Consider the following 19,799-nt stretch of genomic DNA (forward strand, 5'->3'; position numbering starts at 1 on the left):
TGGTGAGATGGACGATATAGCTGCACACAGGCTGAGGTGGTAAAGCACTGGTGAGATGGACGATATAGCTGCACAGGCTGAGGTGGAAAAGCACTGGTGAGATGGACGATATAGCTGCACACAGGCTGAGGTGGAAAAGCACTGGTGAGATGGACGATATAGCTGCACACAGGCTGAGGTGGTAAAGCACTGGTGAGATGAATGATATAGCTGCACACAGGCTGAGGTGGTAAAGCACTGGTGAGATGAATGATATAGCTGCACACAGGCGAGGTGGTAACGCACTGGTGAGATGGACGGTATAGCTGCACACTGGGGTAGCTCACTGAAAGCAAGGGAACCTGGAACGAGAGACCACTAGTAACACTAGCAGCAACAATGGTTGTTCAGGCAACTACCTGATACACAGGAGCCGGACGTATACCCCTGAAAGCCCGCTGATTGGTCCACAGAGTCAGCTCACTGGCCAGACTGTCAGGGAAGGAAGGCAAGTCAGAGGAGGAAGTGTCATGGCGGCGCCCATGACGGAGACTCCAATCCCCGCGCACCAGGCCGCCTGACACACCAGCATCAGGGAGAATGCTCAGCACCTCCCACGTCGCCGCACGAGCCGCCCGACAAGTCAGAGGAAGCCGGCAGGACGGTAAGGGACGGCCGATCCCCGGCTGACAGTATTTCAAAGGACAATACAACATACATTGAGGACTTAAAAAGGCGTTATATACATTGCCAGTACTGTACAAGGCTCAATCATACTTGCCCACTTTACCGGAATGGCTGGGAGGCTCCTGAAACGCTCACGGCCGACCGAAAAAGAGGGCAAGTCTACGGAACCCCCCCCCACCAGCCGCTGGCAACCTCCCGAGGCTGCCCACTTACAGAACACAAGTTGTCGGCCAATGACTGCTAGAAGGTTGCCAACTATACGAGGTCTGTCTAAAAGTTTGGTGAATGGTCTGATATATCTGTATGCAACGCTTACAACAAGGTCGCTCATGCGCGCTGACATGCATGGTCATGTCTGGACCTGCCACCAGTCCTCGCCCGAGGCCGCCACCGCACTGCCATTGCACTCATTTCAACAGAGAGTGTCCCCAGCAGCGTGCGTCGAACAGCAATGGAGCAACAACACTAAGTTCTGCTTAAAATTGGGTAAATCGGCGACGGAGACGCACGAAATGTTGGTGAAAGTGTATGGGCAGGATGCTGTGAGGAGAAAATGTGTGTACGATCCATAGGATTAAACACAGTGTGAAAGGAAATCTTGCAATATTTGCATTTATGTAAATGTTTAAAAACAAGCAGAGCTTTACATATATAGCCGCAGTGTCGTACTGAGGCATGATAGGCCCACCAGGGAAGGCACTGGTAGGGGCCTATGCTTAAAGGGTGTGGCCAGCCACCACAGAGGCTTGGCCAATCATTATAAAGGACATGACTACTACAGTGCATGGTCTGTTCATCCATATTCCAGCTCTACAAAGTAACTGACCCTGTAATAGAGGAACAATGCATAATTTCAGTGCACTGTCTGAAACCTGATATAGGAAGAGGAGGTGGGGCCCTCAGGCAGCAGGGCCCACTGGGGATTTCCCCTGTACCCCTGTGGGCCAGTCCGACCCTGTATAGCCGTTTGGGGCAGTTTCGCTCTTAGCAGGTATTATACACACTGACATGCTCCCCCATACTTTCCTGTAATAGTCTTACTTCTGTGCATGGAGGAAATTGGTCTGTTCCCATCACTGCTCCATCTTCTGCTCTGACAGATTCCTGAAATTTACCACATATATATTTAATGCTATTATTAATACACATTTAACACAAGGTAACTGGCAAATCGAGGCTGTGATGCCCTTTAAATGCCGGCAATTTAAAGGCAGTATCCCCGCCACCCGTCCCATAATGGATCCTGTGCGTTACATTCGGCATATAGAGGTGTCTGTGAACAAACGGCCTGATTCAGACCCGGACGCAATGATGCGTCCGCTCGCATTGAGCGATTTTTCGCAAACTGCGCATACGTATAAGTTGCAGTGCGCAAACCAGTCAGCGCGATGAGAAAGTGCTCGTCCGCAGACGGGCCGCTATTTTGAGTGGTAGATAGTGCCGTTTGTGGGTGGTAACAGGGGAAGGTCCTTGTAAACGGGGATGTGGATGTGCGAACGCAGGCGAGTCTGACCGCCAAAACACTGTTTAAAGGGCGTGCATAATTAGCAAATTAGCGTCATTACACACGTGACTGGATTGTATTTTAGCCAGAACTGCTCGCAATGTTGTGGTGGGAAAAGGCTACCACAAGCGCTGCGAGCAGCTCCGATGGCTCTCGATGTTCCCGATTAATCCTAAAACTGTGTGTTGCGAGTGGCAAAGGGGCGTCTTTATACAGGTGCGAGTGCATAGTGCCGCTGCCCGCTATTACTTAGTGGGCGGCTTTACGCGACGCAGTGCAAGAGCATGATTTAAATAGCCGGCCTTTTAGCCAGCGAGCGGCCGCAAATAGCGTCCAGGTCTGAATCAGGCCCAAAGTTACCAAAGGTAAAACATTACAATTCTCCTGGGCTGAAATCGTATCTTACAATCAGTAACAAACACAAACATGTTGTAGAATAAGGGGAAAGAAGGTCACACACAATACGTAACTCACAATTTGTATATTTTATTAATCTATTTTATTAGTATGAAAGGAAAACATTTTACAAATGCCCTTGGACAAGAAATAGAATATTTTTTTTCTCCTAGAGTTTAGGGGGCCAGTTCCCATGTAAGTCCCTGCAGCCGGGGTTATTACAGTCATATGTGGGCCCACGACCTAGAGAGGAAACTTGTAGATCTAGATTCTAGACTGATACTTTACAGAACTGCGCGTTTGTTGGTTCCCAACACATTTTGCTCTACTTTGCGTATAGGGTGTTGACGCTTTTATTTACCAACGCATAGGCCTGCATACTATTACATGCGTTTGTTACTTCTGATTTTTGTTCAACTTCTTATTCTATGAAAACTGGATCCTGAAAAAATGACAGTAGAAAAAATAAAAAGTGGAATAAGGCCGCTCTTTATAGCCACAGACTATTTTTATGTCAAATCCCTTCAGCATAAGGATGGCGAAACCAAATTCATTCTAAATTTTTTTTTCCTTTTAAATCCACGCACGTCTTTATTTTGCACGGCTTTCGTCCCGCGTCGGTTACTTGAATAAAAAAAAGCGCAACCTTCTGCTGAGGAACTGGTACGGTCATAGGTCTGGAGATTGCATGGAAGAGAATGACCTTGGTCCTAACCACGGTTCAAAGGCCCTGTGAATGGAGTCATAATGGGGTAATAACCAGTAAGGCAGCCGAGACTGAACACCTCATCATCACTGGCCCATAAACCATTGCGTGGGGTTAAATAAGGGTGTAGGAGAAAGCATTAGTAAGGGAACGTGTCTGCTGCCCCTGACCATTTTTTAGGCCAAGAATTAGCGAGGGTCCAGGGTATAATTTCTCATCTGATCAGGATTTAGACCTGGAGCCCGTTCGATGGCAGTCGATGGGTAGGTATCATAAGTGCGGGGGTAAACCGTGATTTAGTCTTTCTTTGTCCTCTTCAGGTAACGAGCTCGGAGTCCTTTGTTGACGTTCATGGCCAGTTTCACGGCGATACCGAGGGGGAGCAGAGATCCGGTGACCCAGCCCTGGGGGAACACAACAGATACAGCACGTCAGGCCAGACCGTCTTACATTACACGGAATCCCCCCACCCCCCTGGCAGCGCATTATGGATGTCCGAGAGTATAATAAAAATACGCTGGATGCCGGACACTGCGCACACTTTACACCACGCCAAACCAGACACGTTTATTTATCTGGTGCTACCGAGGAAATGCACTCCTTACACCGTCCACACGTAGCATAGGCAGAGAAGGCCACAGACTGCACACGGGATGTTGTACAGTAATAATAAGATTAAAGGCCGGACTCAGAGATGGGCACAGAATCGCACACAGCAGCGTGTATTGGCGGATGCCCGCCTGCGACGTTCTGCAAATGCCACTACCAAGTCCTTCCCTTGTGTATGTCCAAACGGAGAAAATGTGCCAAATATCGGAGACGCCCGCTGTCAGCATCTGTACATGCAGCAATACCGATAGTTGCGTCTTTATACGCCGCCCTCGGTCGCAGCTCCCTTGTCTAAGGCAGGTGCTGTTTCCCCGTCTGACCAAGGCTGGAGGCCTATGCGTCTGTGAACGCAGCCGCTCTCATTGAAGAGCCCACCACACTCCCATAACACACCATTAAATGGACCATTTTTGCATGCGATTCCAGCCATCGCCCAGGAACGCCCATTACTTTTCCGCAATATTGCTGACACCGTGCGTCTCCATGGCGCTTTGTGTGCACACTCCGTACAATGCAGGCGCCATAGCAGTTTATAGGGATTTTCAAACTAGCACAGTTGCAAGAAAAAAAAAATAAAATCACAAGGTGGGTACACATTTGCCAACCGCCTGATGGTGCCGATGATTGATATATCGGGTGGTCGGTACACACTGCACGATCTGGTGACCGCCCACCCGATGTCGTACACCAGCTCCATTGACCTTGCTGGTGTCGGCAGCTGGGTTGCTCCATCTTCCATGCAAGCACGAATGATGGAACTAACCCAATGTCGGCCAGCGGGGGCGCGCATAGTGGATACACACTAGATGGTGTGCACGATGGGTTGGGTATGAAATACCGGCAGTCGGGATGCCTACTGTTAAAATGTTGAGAGCGAAATCCCGATGCTCAGTTTCCCGACAGGGGTCAGGTAAGTATACTAACCCTCCCCCCTTCTTCCCCTCAACCTAACCATCCCCATCTGGTGTTCCCAGGTAGCCTACAGGCAGGTGGGAGAGGAGCGGATACTAATGACCACAGTTTCTCCCCTGCCACGCTCACGGTGTGACCCTAACCTCCGGACCACAGACCATGATAAAATGAAGCTCCCGGGACTGAAGAGGTTATCTAGCGACAGCGGGAGCTTTGCTTCCTGTGAGTGGTGTGTAACCTCACAACGTGTCTGGATCCCTCTTGCTGAAGGAGGACAATACATTTTTGCGGTGACGTCAGTTTGTCTTGCTGCCCCCCACATAACTGTGCAGATACACCAGAGTAACTCACCATGATGGCATGGGGCAAATAGCCATTGGTTCTGGTCTGAAGGCCCACAGTCTTCAGTGCTGACCTGACGTAGGCTTCAGGGCTAGGTTTGTCCCATGTTGGTTTGCGGATTTTGCTCAGTTTGGTGGCCACGAAGAATGGGAGAACGCTCTGCGGAGAAACAAGGCTTATTACCATTGGATGGATCCTATATGACAGCAATTAGACTACGCATTCATATAGATCTATATTAGATATATCCGTGCACTTACTCATGTTATATATCGTCACTCGTTAGCACAGCCTCCGCACTAACAATATATCAATATAACGGTTTTGTATATATAATATCATGTTCTCTATAGACAGGACAAGCAACCAGTTATCTTATCTATCAATATACTTTGTGCTGCGTAGAGCTGCTGGTTTTCATGTACAGTCACAGACCGGTGTCAGATCTCAGGGATAGTAGCACAGCCGGTGTACAGAAAGTACTACTGGTTATTAGGGGGGAGGTTCACTTCCTCTCACAATACCCTCCAAGACTTCGCTAGAGGTGCCTGCATCCTCTGGAACTCCATCCCTCGCCCTTCAGACTCCCTACCAGCCTCCTCTGTTTTAAACGCTCCCTTAAAACTTAGCTTCTTAATAAACAGATTCATCTCCGACCCTCCACTATTTATCTTCCCAATTCCCTCTCTAATGATTCTCCCCTTCCACTTCCACTGTAAACTCTTAAGGGCAGGGCCCTCCTCCCTCTTGCTCTTTTCTTGCACACTCCATGTCGCCAATGCTCCCCCCCCCCCCCACTCTCTGTCTCCATCTCCCCATTACTGGCCGACTCTGCTGGCCCATTCCTTGGGTACAGGATCACGGAGTACTGTATAAATTTCCACTGGTGACTCCTGCTAGCTTCAGTGAGTTTCCCAACCCATTCCTCAGTCATCTGCGCTGCCAAGTCTGTGGTGCGATACTGATGTTGGGTATTTATACTATGGCATTCCGTTGTGTATGGCGTGGCATTCAAAACATGCATTACACTGTTCTAGACACAAGGTGGCAGTAAGTGTTTACAAACAGGGCAAGACATGTTTATTAGGGACAAGAAAGTGACTAGAACTTAAAAAAACAAAAAACAAAGATGGCCCCTCTGTGCAGCAAACAGCCGGGAACCCCAGCTGCCCTGACAGGCTTTTAGTAGCTGCAGAGCCACATCTGCTGTAAAAGTATATATACATTATGGCTGGAAGTGGATTGTTGCACGTAGTCAGTGGTACAAAAACAAATTGCAAAGTTGGAATTAATTTGCATTGTATGTTTGCATAATTGCGCCTGTTTTCAGATAGACCTTTTGCGCCAGGGACAGGGTTGCGCGCAACTCAGTATACGGGCGAATATATGCATTTCGTTGATGCACACGCGATGCGGGAGAAATTAGGGCCACTCTGTATCAAGATGACTTGTGCGCTAGTCAGGTCTTTCCTGGCGCAATCACATAATGGATCAGCCATAGACACCATGATCTAAGACAGCTGCTTATTGCTTCGCAGAAGAGGGAGAAGGCCGGCCAGGGCATCTGTATTATTCAGCCCTATAATAAGCACAATAATACTGCTTTTGTGAAACACATTATCTATAAAAATAAATAAATAAAAGCTTAAGACTATAAATGGTGGATGCATGAACAACACTTCCAACACTTCACATTGGATAGTCATTGTACATTGGGGGCGGAGGCGGGGGGGGGGGGGGTAGAAAACATTCACTAGCCCAGATAGAAACCTACGGGATCTTGATACCAACATGTTTTATCTATTGGGTTGGCAAAATTATCTGTATTGTTATTATCCATATATTTATTTATTTGTGTAGATCAATTTTAATTCTATTTATGTTCTGAATATAATTTAGTGTGTGTGCGTATAATATATATATATATAAATAAATACAAAAAAGAAGGTCCGGCAAGGTGGGGAAACCTTTAATCCAGTATAAGGTTGTATAATATCTGCCTAGTGGCATGCTATTATCATCAGAAAGAATGAACGTTTCAGAACTAAACTCTGAATAGTTGTCTATCTATACCTGCGTGTACTTATTGGAAGAGTGCCATAAACTTCTGGCGTATTCATTGCCACTTTTACCATATAACAAATGATAGTTGAGGCCAAATGTAATAGCAATCGCGATTTCAGGAGCCGGCATGATTACCACGAGATTGACACATTTAAAAGCAGAAATTAGTTTAAAATAGGTAAAACAGTTTGTTTTTCCTCCATCCTCCTTTCTGTTCCTGATGTCTGAATTAGGCTGCAGTTATGGTTATGAGTTATGGGACCCATGCATCTGTGACTGAAGGGGATCGGAGAAATACTACATGTTCGATTTCCCCGACTCGCTGATTCCGACCAAAAGACGATCAGTGTGTCCGGGATTTTTAACATGCTGTTTTTCCTCAATCTGCAGACAGATCGCCAATTTTGATAGTCGGTCAGATAGGCATCGGAGGAATCGCGGCGCTGGTGTATGGCCCGTATGTGATGCACAATTAACGCTAAAACCCATTGACGACATGCCGTCTGTCGACATTCACAATGTTGACATTATGTCAGTGTAGACGTTGTGAGTGCTGGCAATCTGTCTATGGCGACATTCTGACCGTTGCCCCTTAGTAACACCCCCCCACTGACTGGTGAATCTCAGGTGGCTGATGATGGAGGAGATAAAATAAATGCAGCTTATCAATGTTAGACTTTAAATGCCCAGGAGGAATCCTGGAGCCCATGGCTGGAGGACGGTCTGAGACGTTGGCTGATGTAGAGTTAGTATGTTCAGTGTGGGCAGGTAAATATGGGCGTCCTCTACATACAAGTGATATTGTAGCCGGTAAGTTCATGCCAACCAGCAGTAGTGGGCTGACCACTGGGTACTGTGGTAGAGAAGGATAAGAAGGACACTGTGAATTGGTACGGTTGGGTCATGACCTAGAAGAGGGCAGTATTTCCGATACCAATGGGACGGAGCCTTTGCGGGAGTAGGGGGCGGTCAGTAGCGTTAAATGCTGCAGAGAGTCTCCTGAGAATAGATTCAGTATTTGATCTGACTGTGAGGGAGTCACTGGCTATTTCTGCGACTCTGTCTCTGCGCCCCTGCTCGGCCACGGTCCCGCCCCCTGCTCTGCTGTACGTCCGATTCGCGATCAACTGCACATCAACACCTAATTCGCTAATAGCAACAGCTTGAATCATAACATAAACGCAAAATGAACAAAACAGAGCTTCCTATTTTAAGAGGCACTTGTAGCTTTAAAGCCTCCGGAAATTCCTGGATTAACGGAACATTATTTTAACAAATTTCACTAGAAAAAGTTTACTAAAGTTTTTTTTTTTTTTGTCCACAAGACAATTAAATCATAATTATTATTTTTAAACCACCTGGGGAGTGGTACCAGATGTAGCCGATAAAAATAAATAAATACATAATAATTGTATTAATTATTATAGTTCTGCTTATTCAATGAGACCCAACTGAATGGGAGCAGGATTGCAAGTAAATAAAAGCCTTTTGGATCTGCAGGTTATTATACTGCAGGTCATTAATACGGAGGGGTCATTAAGAGGGTGGTATGGGACTGTGTGGTTAATTAGATTGACAATAAAAAGGTCAACACCAAATGGTCGACAGTCAATACTCGACAGGGACAACAGCTCGACACACAAGGTTGACGTGGATGAAAGTCTACATGGGTTTTGTTTACATGTTTTTTTTTCTAACCCTAATCTTCCCCTTAACCTTCCCCTTGGTACCTAACAGTCCCTCCAGGTGCTTAACCCTAACTGTCTCTTAGAGCCATATTCAATTAGAGGCGAAGTTTTCGCCTGTCCGACTGTTCGCTTCATTCGCCTGTTTCAGAGGCGAATTTATTCCATGCTCGACCCCGCTTTTCGCCTAATTCAATTGCAAAACAGGCGAACACGGAAATAGGCGAATGCGGAACAGGTGTAAAATACTGAAAGAATTGGGGAAATCAGTCTGTACCCCAGAAAAAGATGCACTAACATAGGGAATCAATATAGATGTGCACTAATAGCCCTAATAAAACTATTTTGCGTACTTAAGTTGTGTAAATTGGCTGCTATTAGCGTCTTTGTAAAAGTGGTGAAGAATGGCATAAAGCTGTATTTTTTGGTGAAAATAAGTAGTCCAGACAAATTTGGGGAGCTTGAAAATGGGTGCTAGCATATTCTTATGTCTCTAAAGTGAAGTTTTAAAAACCGTGAAAAATCCACCTGCTGCATGCACCTGCAATCCCAAAAACACCTTACCCATACTTGTGGACCCCCAAGAAGTATTTTTCGCTACTTTTAATGTTTATCCCCCCACTTTTTAAATTTACACCCCAAAAATGACATGTCTTTTTTGGGGTGTTCTTAGGTTTTAGTTTCTGTTTTTTTTTGCGTATTTGTCCTTTGGGGGCTGTCCTAAGGGGTCTGAGTTGTTTCCCCATGTTTGCACCCCAAAATAAAGATTTTGCATTTGTTTTCACCAGCTATTGATTGGAGAATCATTTTTGGAGAATTGTTTCCACTTAGGCGAAATTGTCCTGGAATTGAATTTGGCGAATTTATTTTAGGCAAATTTTTCACAAAAAAACAGGCGAATATGGCTTTTTCGCCTCTAATTGAATTCCCCTCTTAGTGGCTAACCCTAACCCTCCATCCTAGTGCCTAACTCTAAGCATCCCTTCTAGTATCTATCCCATAACCCTCCGTTAAGTTCATAACAATAAACAGGAAAAAAAAAAAAAAAAAGGAATCGACCATTTTTGTGTCTCCCATGCCCACGTCAATTTTTGAATCTGTCGACATAGACCCATGTTGACATTGTGTGTCAACCTATTGTCCCCGTCGACCTTTCATCCAGAACCTGTAAGGGGGGCAGCGGGAGGTGAAGGGAGTATTGTACTTAAAATAAAAATACTTTGGGATAAAGGTTATGAGAAGAAAAATAATTCATGAAAGTTGAATATAATTTAGATGAATTGGTCTATAATGGCCTTGTGCAGTCGATTTTCTGGTTTATCCAAGAAAAATGAAATGATGAAATAAATTATATAATATACATATTCAAATGTCCTGACTCATCAACGTCCAGCCCAAACCCCTGGGCCTAGAAACATGAAAATCGGGGTGTATACGCCTTCCATGACGTAGGTGCCTACTAAGAAGGGATTTATCAAAATTTGACTCCTAAGAGGGTGAAAAGGGCTAAAATGTTTCCTCCCCCTGTGCAATGTCCTGACTGACTGACTGACTGACTGACTGACCAATGCTCATGGCAAACCCAATGACCTAGAGACACACATTTCAGGGAGTACTTTCCTTCCATGATGTAAGCACCGGCCAGCAGGAGATTTTCAAAATTCAACCCGTTGAAAAGTGGTAAAATATTTCCTCTCAGCCGAGGTGATTGGGTGACAAAGCAGCAGGTCCCAAGTGCTGTGTTACTGTAAGCTCATTGGGGGAGATGCGCTAAGCCGTGGAGGGTGCTAAAGTACCAACCCATCAGCTCCTAACTGTCATGTTACAGGCTGCGTTTGACAAATGACAGTTAGCAGCGGATGGGTTGGTACTTTATCACTCTCCACTTTATTACTCTCCATGGCATAAGGGGGCCACGATTCAGAGGCGGACGCTAATGCGATCGCAGCTACGATTTCGTGTGCAACGCAGCTGAGAAAATATGCTAATGGTTCCACCCGAGCATAAGGACGCCCAATGCTGCCCTTCTTGCATGCGTACGTCACTTATCTGCGCAAATATCGACACACATTGAGCGGCCATCTTATTCTTGCGGCAGGTCTGACCAGCCACAGACTCCTGCGTTTTTCAGACCCACCCACGTCACCGCCCCCAAATGCTGACGCTCTGCAGCGTCACTTTACGATGGATTCCTCTGTGCGTCTGTTAACACAATGCGATCGCTGCTCGTGCGCAGTGTGGCTTATACGTATGGGCAAGGGCAAACAATCGCTCGATCTAGATACATAAATCGCCATTGCGTCTGTCTCTAAATAAGGCCCTTAGTGCATCTCCCCCATTGTCTGGGTGGAGCGGCGGCTTCAGAGGTGGAGCTGTAGCGCATTCAAATAGGGGAACCGCACCAACTGCCAGTGATGTCTGAATATTGGGGAAAGGGGGCCCTAGACCGCACACCCTGAAAATATATATAATGGGAGGTGCTACCTGTGGAGACTATTGTTGCAAACATAGAAAAAAAGAATTACAGATGCACAACTCCAACATTACTCATTATCTTATAATAATACATTCTGCAATAGAATTTTGCAAATAATAAAATATGAGATATGGTAAGAACTTACCTTTGTTATCTCTATTTCTACGAAGTCCATAGGGTTCCACAGGATACCTTGGGGTATAGGTGTGACGTCAGTCATCGGGCACCATAGAGTTAAGCTTTCAGCCTCCCAGGATGCACTAGGGTCCCCCTCCTATACCCCGCCCACGAGCCAAGGCACCTCAGTTAGTTACCAAGCCATAGGCCGGAGGAGGAGAAGGAAGAGAGAGAAAGAAGATCTGGATACACACAAGAATCACACTCTCACCATAGGGAGACGGAAAAACCGGTGACCAGACCAAAGCCCATCTGCAGCACAGGTGCGACAGGGCGGGAGTCCTGTGGAACCCTATGGACTTCGTAGAAATATGAAATATGGTAAGAACTTACCTTTGTTATCTCTATTTTCTACTTCAGGGTCCATAGGGTATCCACAGGATACCTTGGGGATGTCCCAAAGCAGTATCCTTTAAGGGTGGGGACGCTCCTGTGCTGAAAGGAGAATCCGCCACCCGAAGGAAGCATCCTGAGAGGCAAAGGTGTCAAACCTGTAATACCTCACGAAGGTATGGACAGAGGACCACGTAGCAGCCTTGCAGATCTGGACTACAGAAGCACCACGTCGAGCTGCCCACGAAGGACCCACAGACCTAGTGGAATGAGCCTTCACAGAAGGAGGAACCGGCAGACCTTCATGAAGATAACCTTCAGAAATAGCCATACGGATCCAGGCTGCCAAAGTTTGCTTTGAAGCAGGCCAACCCTTTTTACGGAAGCCATAGAGGACAAACAAAGCGTTCGACTTCCTAAACGAAGAAGTGCGGTCAACATAAGTCCTTAAGGCCCGCACAACATCCAAAGTGGCCTCACCCACTGAAAGGCCAGGTGAGTTAAAGGCCGGAACAACTATTTCCTCGTTAACATGAAACTGGGAAACAACTTTGGGAAGAAATTCAGGCCGAGTGCGAAGCACTGCCCTGTTCCCATGAAAAATCAAGAAAGGGGGTCTACAAGAAAGAGCCCCTAAATCAGAAACACGTCTGGCCGAAGCTATGGCCAGAAGGAAAACAGTCTTAGCTGTTAGCCATTTAAGATCCACTGAGCCCAGTGGTTCAAACGGCGGTCCCTGGAGAGCCCTCAGGACCACAGCCAAATCCCAAGGCGCCACAGGTGGAACAAAGGGCGGCTGAATGCAGAGAACACCTTGCATAGAGGTGCGCACATCCGGGATTGTAGCAATCCTACGGTGAAAACAGACAGACAGGGCCGAAACCTGTACCTACAAAGAAGCAAGGCGAAGCCCATGATCTAGTCCCGCTTGTAGGAAGGCGAGTATCCTAGACAGACGAACCGCATAACCTCTCGGTCGACACCACTGGAAGAACGTATGCCACACGCGATGGTATATTCTCGCGGAAGACGGTTTCCGAGCTCGTAACATGGTACGCACAACAGAGCTGGAAAACCCCCTGGACCTCAACATGGCTGTCTCAACAGCCACGCCGTCAAAGACAGCCGAGACAGGTCCGGGTGAAGACAAGGACCCTGCAACAGAAGGTCCGGTCGTAGCTGCAACCGCAGAGGACTGTCCACGGACAGACCCTGAAGGTCTGAGAACCAGTGCCGTCTGGGCCACGCGGGAGCTATCAACAGGAGCGTCCCTCCTTCCTGTTTGAATTTCCGGATTACCCGTGGAAGAAGGGAAACCGGAGGAAACAGGTATGCGAACCGGAACGTCCACCGGACGGACAGAGCCTCCACCAGAGACGCCTCTTCGTCTCTTGTGCGAGACCCGTACACCGGCAACTTGTTGTTGTGCCGGGACGCCATGAGGTCGATCTCTGGAAGACCCCACCTGTCCACCAGCAGTTGAAAAACGTCCGGGTGCAGGGACCATTCCCCCGGATGAACGTCCTGGCGACTTAGAAAGTCCGCCTCCCAATTTAGCACTCCCGGGATGAAGACCGCTGATATGGCCGGAAGATTGCGCTCCGCCCATACCAGGATCCGAGACACCTCTACGAGAGCCGCCCGACTTCGGGTTCCTCCTTGCCCGTTTATGTAGGCCACGGTGGTAGCGTTGTCCGACTGGACCTGCACCGGGCGACCCTGGAGAACCCGATGTGCCTGCTGGAGAGCATTGAAGACCGCACGGAGTTCCAAGATATTTATTGGAAGCTCCGCTTCTGTCGGCGTCCACCTGCCCTGGAACAAGTGTGGACCCGAAACTGCTCCCCAGCCCCGAAGACTGGCGTCCGTTGTCAACAGGACCCAATTTGGTACCCAGAACGGACGTCCCTTGCTGAGATGGGTCGTCTGCAACCACCAGGCAAGGGACAGGAGAACCTCCGGGGTGAGCACTATCGTCTGGGACTTTAGAGACTGAGGCAGCCCGTTCCACTTGGACAGGATCAGGTGCTGCAGAGGTCTGGAGTGAAACTGGGCATATTCCACCATGTCGAACACCGACACCATGGAGCCCAGTAACCTCATCGCCGAGTGTAGAGACACCCGGCGGCTGTGCAGACAACTGCGCACCCTCGACTGTAAAGCAGAGATCTTTTCCCCCGTCACAAAGATCCTTTGCTGTCCAGAGTCCAATAAGGCTCCGAGGTGCAGAATCCGCCGAGACGGGATTAGAGTGGACTTCTGCCAGTTGATTAACCAGCCGTGCCGTTGCAGTAGCGCAATGGTCAGGTCCAAGTGGCGTAGAAGGAGCTCTGGAGATCCTGCCACTAATAAAAGGTCGTCCAAGTACGGCAACATGCGGACTCCCTGCAGCCGCAGAGAAGCCGCCATGACCGCCATCACCTTGGTGAACACACGCGGTGCTGTCGCCAGGCCAAAAGGTAATGCCCGCAACTGAAAGTGGTCGCTGCGGATTGCAAACCTGAGGAACTGTTGATGGCGCAAAAGAATAGGGACATGCAGGTAAGCGTCCTGTCTGTCCAATGACACCATGTAGTCCCCAGGTTCCAGCGCCAGAATGATGGACCGTAGGGTCTCCATCCGAAACTTCGGCACCCGCAAAGACTTGTTGAGAGCTTTGAGGTTGAGAATCGGACGATACGACCCATTGGGTTTCTGCACCAAAAGAAGATTTGAATAGAAACCCTGGCCCCTCTGGGAGAATGGAACAGGCACTATAACTCCAGCCTGGAGCATAGTGTGCAAGACCTTCCGCAGCTCCGTGGCCTTGTTCCGGTCTGATGGTAGACCCGTGGTGAAGAATCGAGCCGGGGGTCTGTGCCGGAAAGAGAGGGCGTACCCGTGGGAGACCACCTCGAGAACCCAAGTGTCTGTCGTGGTGACCGACCAAGACCGGGCGAACTGCAGCAGGCGGCCTCCCACTTTGGGATCCCCCAAAGGGAGGCCCGAACCGTCAGGCCGCAGGCTTGTCATCTGGCTTAGGGGCCGGACGTCTGGTACTCCATGCCTGCTTCCGGGGCTTGGCCGATTTCCAGCCTGTCGAGGAAAAGACTGTGGTTTGGGCCTGCCCTGGGCCCTATAAGACCGAAAGGACGATGGTCCTGAACCAGAAGGAGCAGCGGCCGATGGGAGACATGCCGATATGGCTGCCGCCAGCGTGGCCACAATCTTGTCCAGATCCGGATCGAAGAGAACTTCTCCGTTAAAGGGCAACGCCTCCAAACCAGCGTCCGCCTTCCAGGATCGCAACCACAAGGTGCGACGAGCAGCCACCGCTGCAGAAGAAATTCGAGACACCAGAGTACTAATGTCTAAGGCCGCCTCGTTGATATAAGTGGCCGAATCACGGAGATTACCAATCAACTCCGCCTGATCGGCCGGACAGTCGGAAACAAAAAACGCCTCTAATGAATCCGCACAGCGCTCCTTCGCTCTGGCAACCCAGCATATGGCCATAGCCGGCAGCGCTGCCCCCCCCCCCGCAAGGGAATAAGCGGACTTCATGTCATGTCATGTATGAGACTCAGCTAATGGCTAGGAAGGTGCGTGAACTAATTGTGAGGCACGTTGTGGACAACTGGGAGAAGTTCTCCATCATGTCCCATGGCAGCAAGAGGGACAACTACACCAGCTCCGTGGAGTACTGTACCTTCTTGACATTTCCCAACCAACACGCCTGTGTACAAATGTGTTTGTTGTTTTGCTCTTAATTCCAATAAAAACAGTTTGAAAAAAAAAATATAATTTACTTAATCTTCATATTTGCACCAGAGGCATAAAATAAACATATAAATTAGGTTAAGATGAAGGGAAACTAAAATATCTAAGGTCTGCCCAAGTGAAACCGGGTACATTAGCTAGTGTGTGTGTGGGTAAACACAACCCATGCCACGTGAACAAACCCCGTGCCATGATGGAATCACCACCAGCCTGCACGGTGCCTTGTTGACAACTGAGGTCCATGGCCTCATGGGGTCTGCACCACATTCGAACCGTACTTTCAGCCTGAAACAACTGTAACTGCGACTCATCGGACCACACAACATGTTGCCGTTTCACCAGGGTCAAATTAGCGACGTCACGAGCCCAGTGAGGCGCTGGGTAAGGTGCCATGCCGCTGGTCACAATCATTGTGCTGTCCACGGTGGGTGGTAATACCTTCCATGAGGTATTCCCGGTACACATGTGCAACATAGATTGAGGTGTTGAAACTGAGGGCCTAATTCAGACCCGCTCCCGAGCGCTGAGCGCTCACAAGCGGGTCGATGTTGGCTCAGTGCGCATGACGGAGGCGGCTCCGTCGTGCACATGCGCGAGACCCATATAGCGACGGGCAAACAGTCGCTCCGGGTCTCGCTACAAAGGGGGAGTGCTGTCGATGGTGTGTGACAGCACGCCCCCTTTGGTGGGCGTGGCTGCCCAGACGGAGGCGTTCCCATGTGAACGTCTACCGTCTGGGGCCGGCCCTACTGACATCACGTGATGTCAGTGGGAGTGCTTTTGGCTCTGATAGAGCCGAAGGCATTCCAGGGCTTGCGGCAACGAGACCCTACCACAAGGGTCTCGTCGCAAGCCCAATGGTCGCGATGGTCTTGACCATCTTCCTGGCCGCTCGCTATAGCTGTGGGTGGTCACCCACAGCTATACAAGCGACCAGGAGGCCGCTCTAAAAATGAAGAAGGACGGCCCTGATTCTGAGCGAGCGCTCTGTCAGGGCGTCCGGCTCTGAATCAGGGCCTGAGTCACAAGAAGTCAGATTACAACTGATGCAGGTCTGGGAATTTCCAAGACGTTACAGTATGGTGACGCCACTTGCCATTACATACTGCTATCCCATGTTTTGAGGCACATTATATTATATTATATATATATCCTTTTGCAATGAAGCGGCACTCTCAGGCTTATGATGAAAAAGTTTTACTGCATCAGCTTATCAACGTTTCGGGGTCATCCACCTTCGTCAGGGGATATTTGGAGGGGTTTCATACCCCAGGGTGAGCACCTCAGCAGGATAAAATTATTGCTCATGATACTTTAGAGTGCCGGTGACTGGTTATGAACACACGCGAACACACATGAACACACACACACACACACACACACACACACACGTCAAAGTGGGCTGGAATGGGGTGAAACTGTGTTCCGTCACTTCTATTTGGGGACGGAACCAATTCCGCCTCCTCCGGCACACCAGGGAGTCTCCATTGTCGGGCGCCTGCTGATAATTTGTTACCAGCGGGCACCCGGCTCCCTCCCCGCAGCGCCAGCCGGAGATCCTGAGATTCGGCGCCCGCAGTGTGCACTATGGGAGAAATGTCTTACATAGTTCCGAGGAACAGCCTGTCGGAACGGACAACAGCGTACGCCGGAGAGGGGCTTAAGGTATGTATTGCAATATTACAGGGTGCATTACTGCAGGGAGTATTACTTCTACAGGAGGCATTACTACAGGGGACATTACTTCTAAAGGGGGCATTACTATTGGAGGCATGACTGCAGGGGGCATTACTTCTAAAGGGGGCATTAATACAGGGGACATTACTATTGGGGGCATAACTGCAGGGTGCATTACTACAGGGGACATTTCTATTGGGGGGCATTACTACAGGGGCACTACTGTTGGCTCTCCATAAGGGGTACTACCACTGTGGGCACATAAGGGGCACCACTACAGTGGGCATTGCATAAGTGGCACTACTGCTGTGGGCATTATGTGTAAGGGGCACTACTGCTGTAGTAATGAATAAAGAGCACTACTACTGTGGGCATTGTGTATAAGGGGCACTGCTGTGTGTCATAACATGAATAAGGGACACTACTATGTAGTGTAATGTGAATCAGGGGCACTATGTGCAGTGTAATGTGAATAAGATTGTGGTACTGTGTGGTGTAATGTGAATCAGGGGCACTATGTGCAGTGTAATGTGAAGGAGATTGTGGTACTATGTGGTGTAATGTGTATCAGGGGCACTATGTGCAGTGTAATGTGAATAAGATTGTGGTACTATGTGGTGTAATGTGAATCAGGAGCACTATGTGCAGTGTAATGTGAATAAGATTGTGGTACTATGTGGTGTAATGTGAATCAGGGGCACTATGCGCAGTGTAATGTGAAGGAGATTGTGGTACTATGTGCAGTGTAATGTGAATCAGGGGCACTATGTGCAGTGTAATGTGAATCAGGGGCACTATGTGCAGTGTAATGTGAAGGAGATTGTGGTACTATGTGGTGTAATGTGAATCAGGGGCACTATGTGGTGTAATGTGAATCAGGGGCACTATGTGCAGTGTAATGTGAAGGAGATTGTGGTACTATGTGGTGTAATGTGAATCAGGGGCACTATGTGCAGTGTAATGTGAATAAGATTGTGGCACTATGTGGTGTAATGTGAATCAGGGGCACTATGTGCAGTGTAATGTGAATCAGGGGCGCTATGTGCAGTGTAATGTGAATAAGATTGTGGTACTATGTGGTGTAATGTGAATCAGGGGCACTATGTGCAGTGTAATGTGAATAAGATTGTGGTACTATGTGGTGTAATGTGTATCAGGGGCACTATGTCCAGTGTATTGTGAATAAGATTGTGGTACTGTAGTGTAATGTGAATCAGGGGCACTATGTGCAGTGTAATGTGAATAAGATTGTGGTACTGTGTGGTGTAATGTGAATCAGGGGCACTATGTGCAGTGTAATGTGAAGGAGATTGTGGTACTATGTAGTGTAATGTGAATCAGGGGCACTATGTGCAGTGTAATGTGAATCGGGCACTATGTGCAGTGTAATGTGAAGGAGATTGTGGTACTATGTGGTGTAATGTGAATCAGGGGCACTATGTGCAGTGTAATGTGAATAAGATTGTGGCACTATGTGGTGTAATGTGAATCAGGGGCACTATGTGCAGTGTAATGTGAATAAGATTGTGGTACTATGTGGTGTAATGTGAATCAGGGGCACTATGTGCAGTGTAATGTGAATAAGATTGTGGTACTATGTGGTGTAATGTGAATCAGGGGCACTATGCGCAGTGTAATGTGAAGGAGATTGTGGTACTATGTGGTGTAATGTGAATCAGGGGCACTATGTGCAGTGTAATGTGAATCAGGGGCACTATGTGGTGTAATGTGAAGGAGATTGTGGTACTATGTGGTGTAATGTGAATCAGGGGCACTATGTGCAGTGTAATGTGAATAAGATTGTGGCACTATGTGGTGTAATGTGAATCAGGGGCACTATGTGCAGTGTAATGTGAATAAGATTGTGGTACTATGTGGTGTAATGTGAATCAGGGGCACTATGTGCAGTGTAATGTGAATAAGATTGTGGTACTATGTGGTGTAATGTGTATCAGGGGCACTATGTGCAGTGTAATGTGAAGGAGATTGTGGTACTATGTGGTGTAATGTGTATCAGGGGCACTATGTGCAGTGTAATGTGAATAAGATTGTGGTACTGTAGTGTAATGTGAATCAGGGGCACTATGTGCAGTGTAATGTGAATAAGATTGTGGTACTGTGTGGTGTAATGTGAATCAGGGGCACTATGTGCAGTGTAATGTGAATAAGATTGTGGTACTATGTGGTGTAATGTGTATCAGGGGCACTATGTGCAGTGTATTGTGAATAAGATTGTGGTACTGTAGTGTAATGTGAATCAGGGGCACTATGTGCAGTGTAATGTGAATAAGATTGTGGTACTGTGTGGTGTAATATGAATCAGGGGCACTATGTGCAGTGTAATGTGAAGGAGATTGTGGTACTATGTGGTGTAATGTGAATCAGGGGCGCTATGTGCAGTGTAATGTGAATAAGATTGTGGTACTATGTGGTGTAATGTGAATCAGGGGCATTATGTGCAGTGTAATGTGAATAAGATTGTGGTACTATGTG

General features: G+C 48.1%; 1 protein-coding gene across 1 annotated transcript in view; it reads right to left on the reverse strand.

Annotated features, from left to right (window-relative positions):
* Positions 1-2,636: 2,636 nt before the first annotated feature.
* The window catches only part of HSD17B12 (hydroxysteroid 17-beta dehydrogenase 12), a 98,669-nt gene continuing 81,506 nt past the window's right edge, over positions 2,637-19,799 (reverse strand). Inside the window, exons 10-11 of the mRNA XM_088451812.1 lie at positions 5,145-5,294; positions 2,637-3,676 (exon numbers count right to left, since the gene is read on the reverse strand). Coding sequence (XP_088307938.1) covers positions 3,569-3,676; positions 5,145-5,294 — 258 coding nt within the window. The 3' untranslated portion in view covers positions 2,637-3,568. The remainder of the gene's footprint in view (positions 3,677-5,144; positions 5,295-19,799) is intronic.

The sequence above is a fragment of the Taudactylus pleione genome, unplaced genomic scaffold, assembly GCF_031769625.1.
Source record: "Taudactylus pleione unplaced genomic scaffold, aTauple2 ptg000027l, whole genome shotgun sequence".
Lineage (NCBI taxonomy): Eukaryota > Metazoa > Chordata > Amphibia > Anura > Myobatrachidae > Taudactylus > Taudactylus pleione.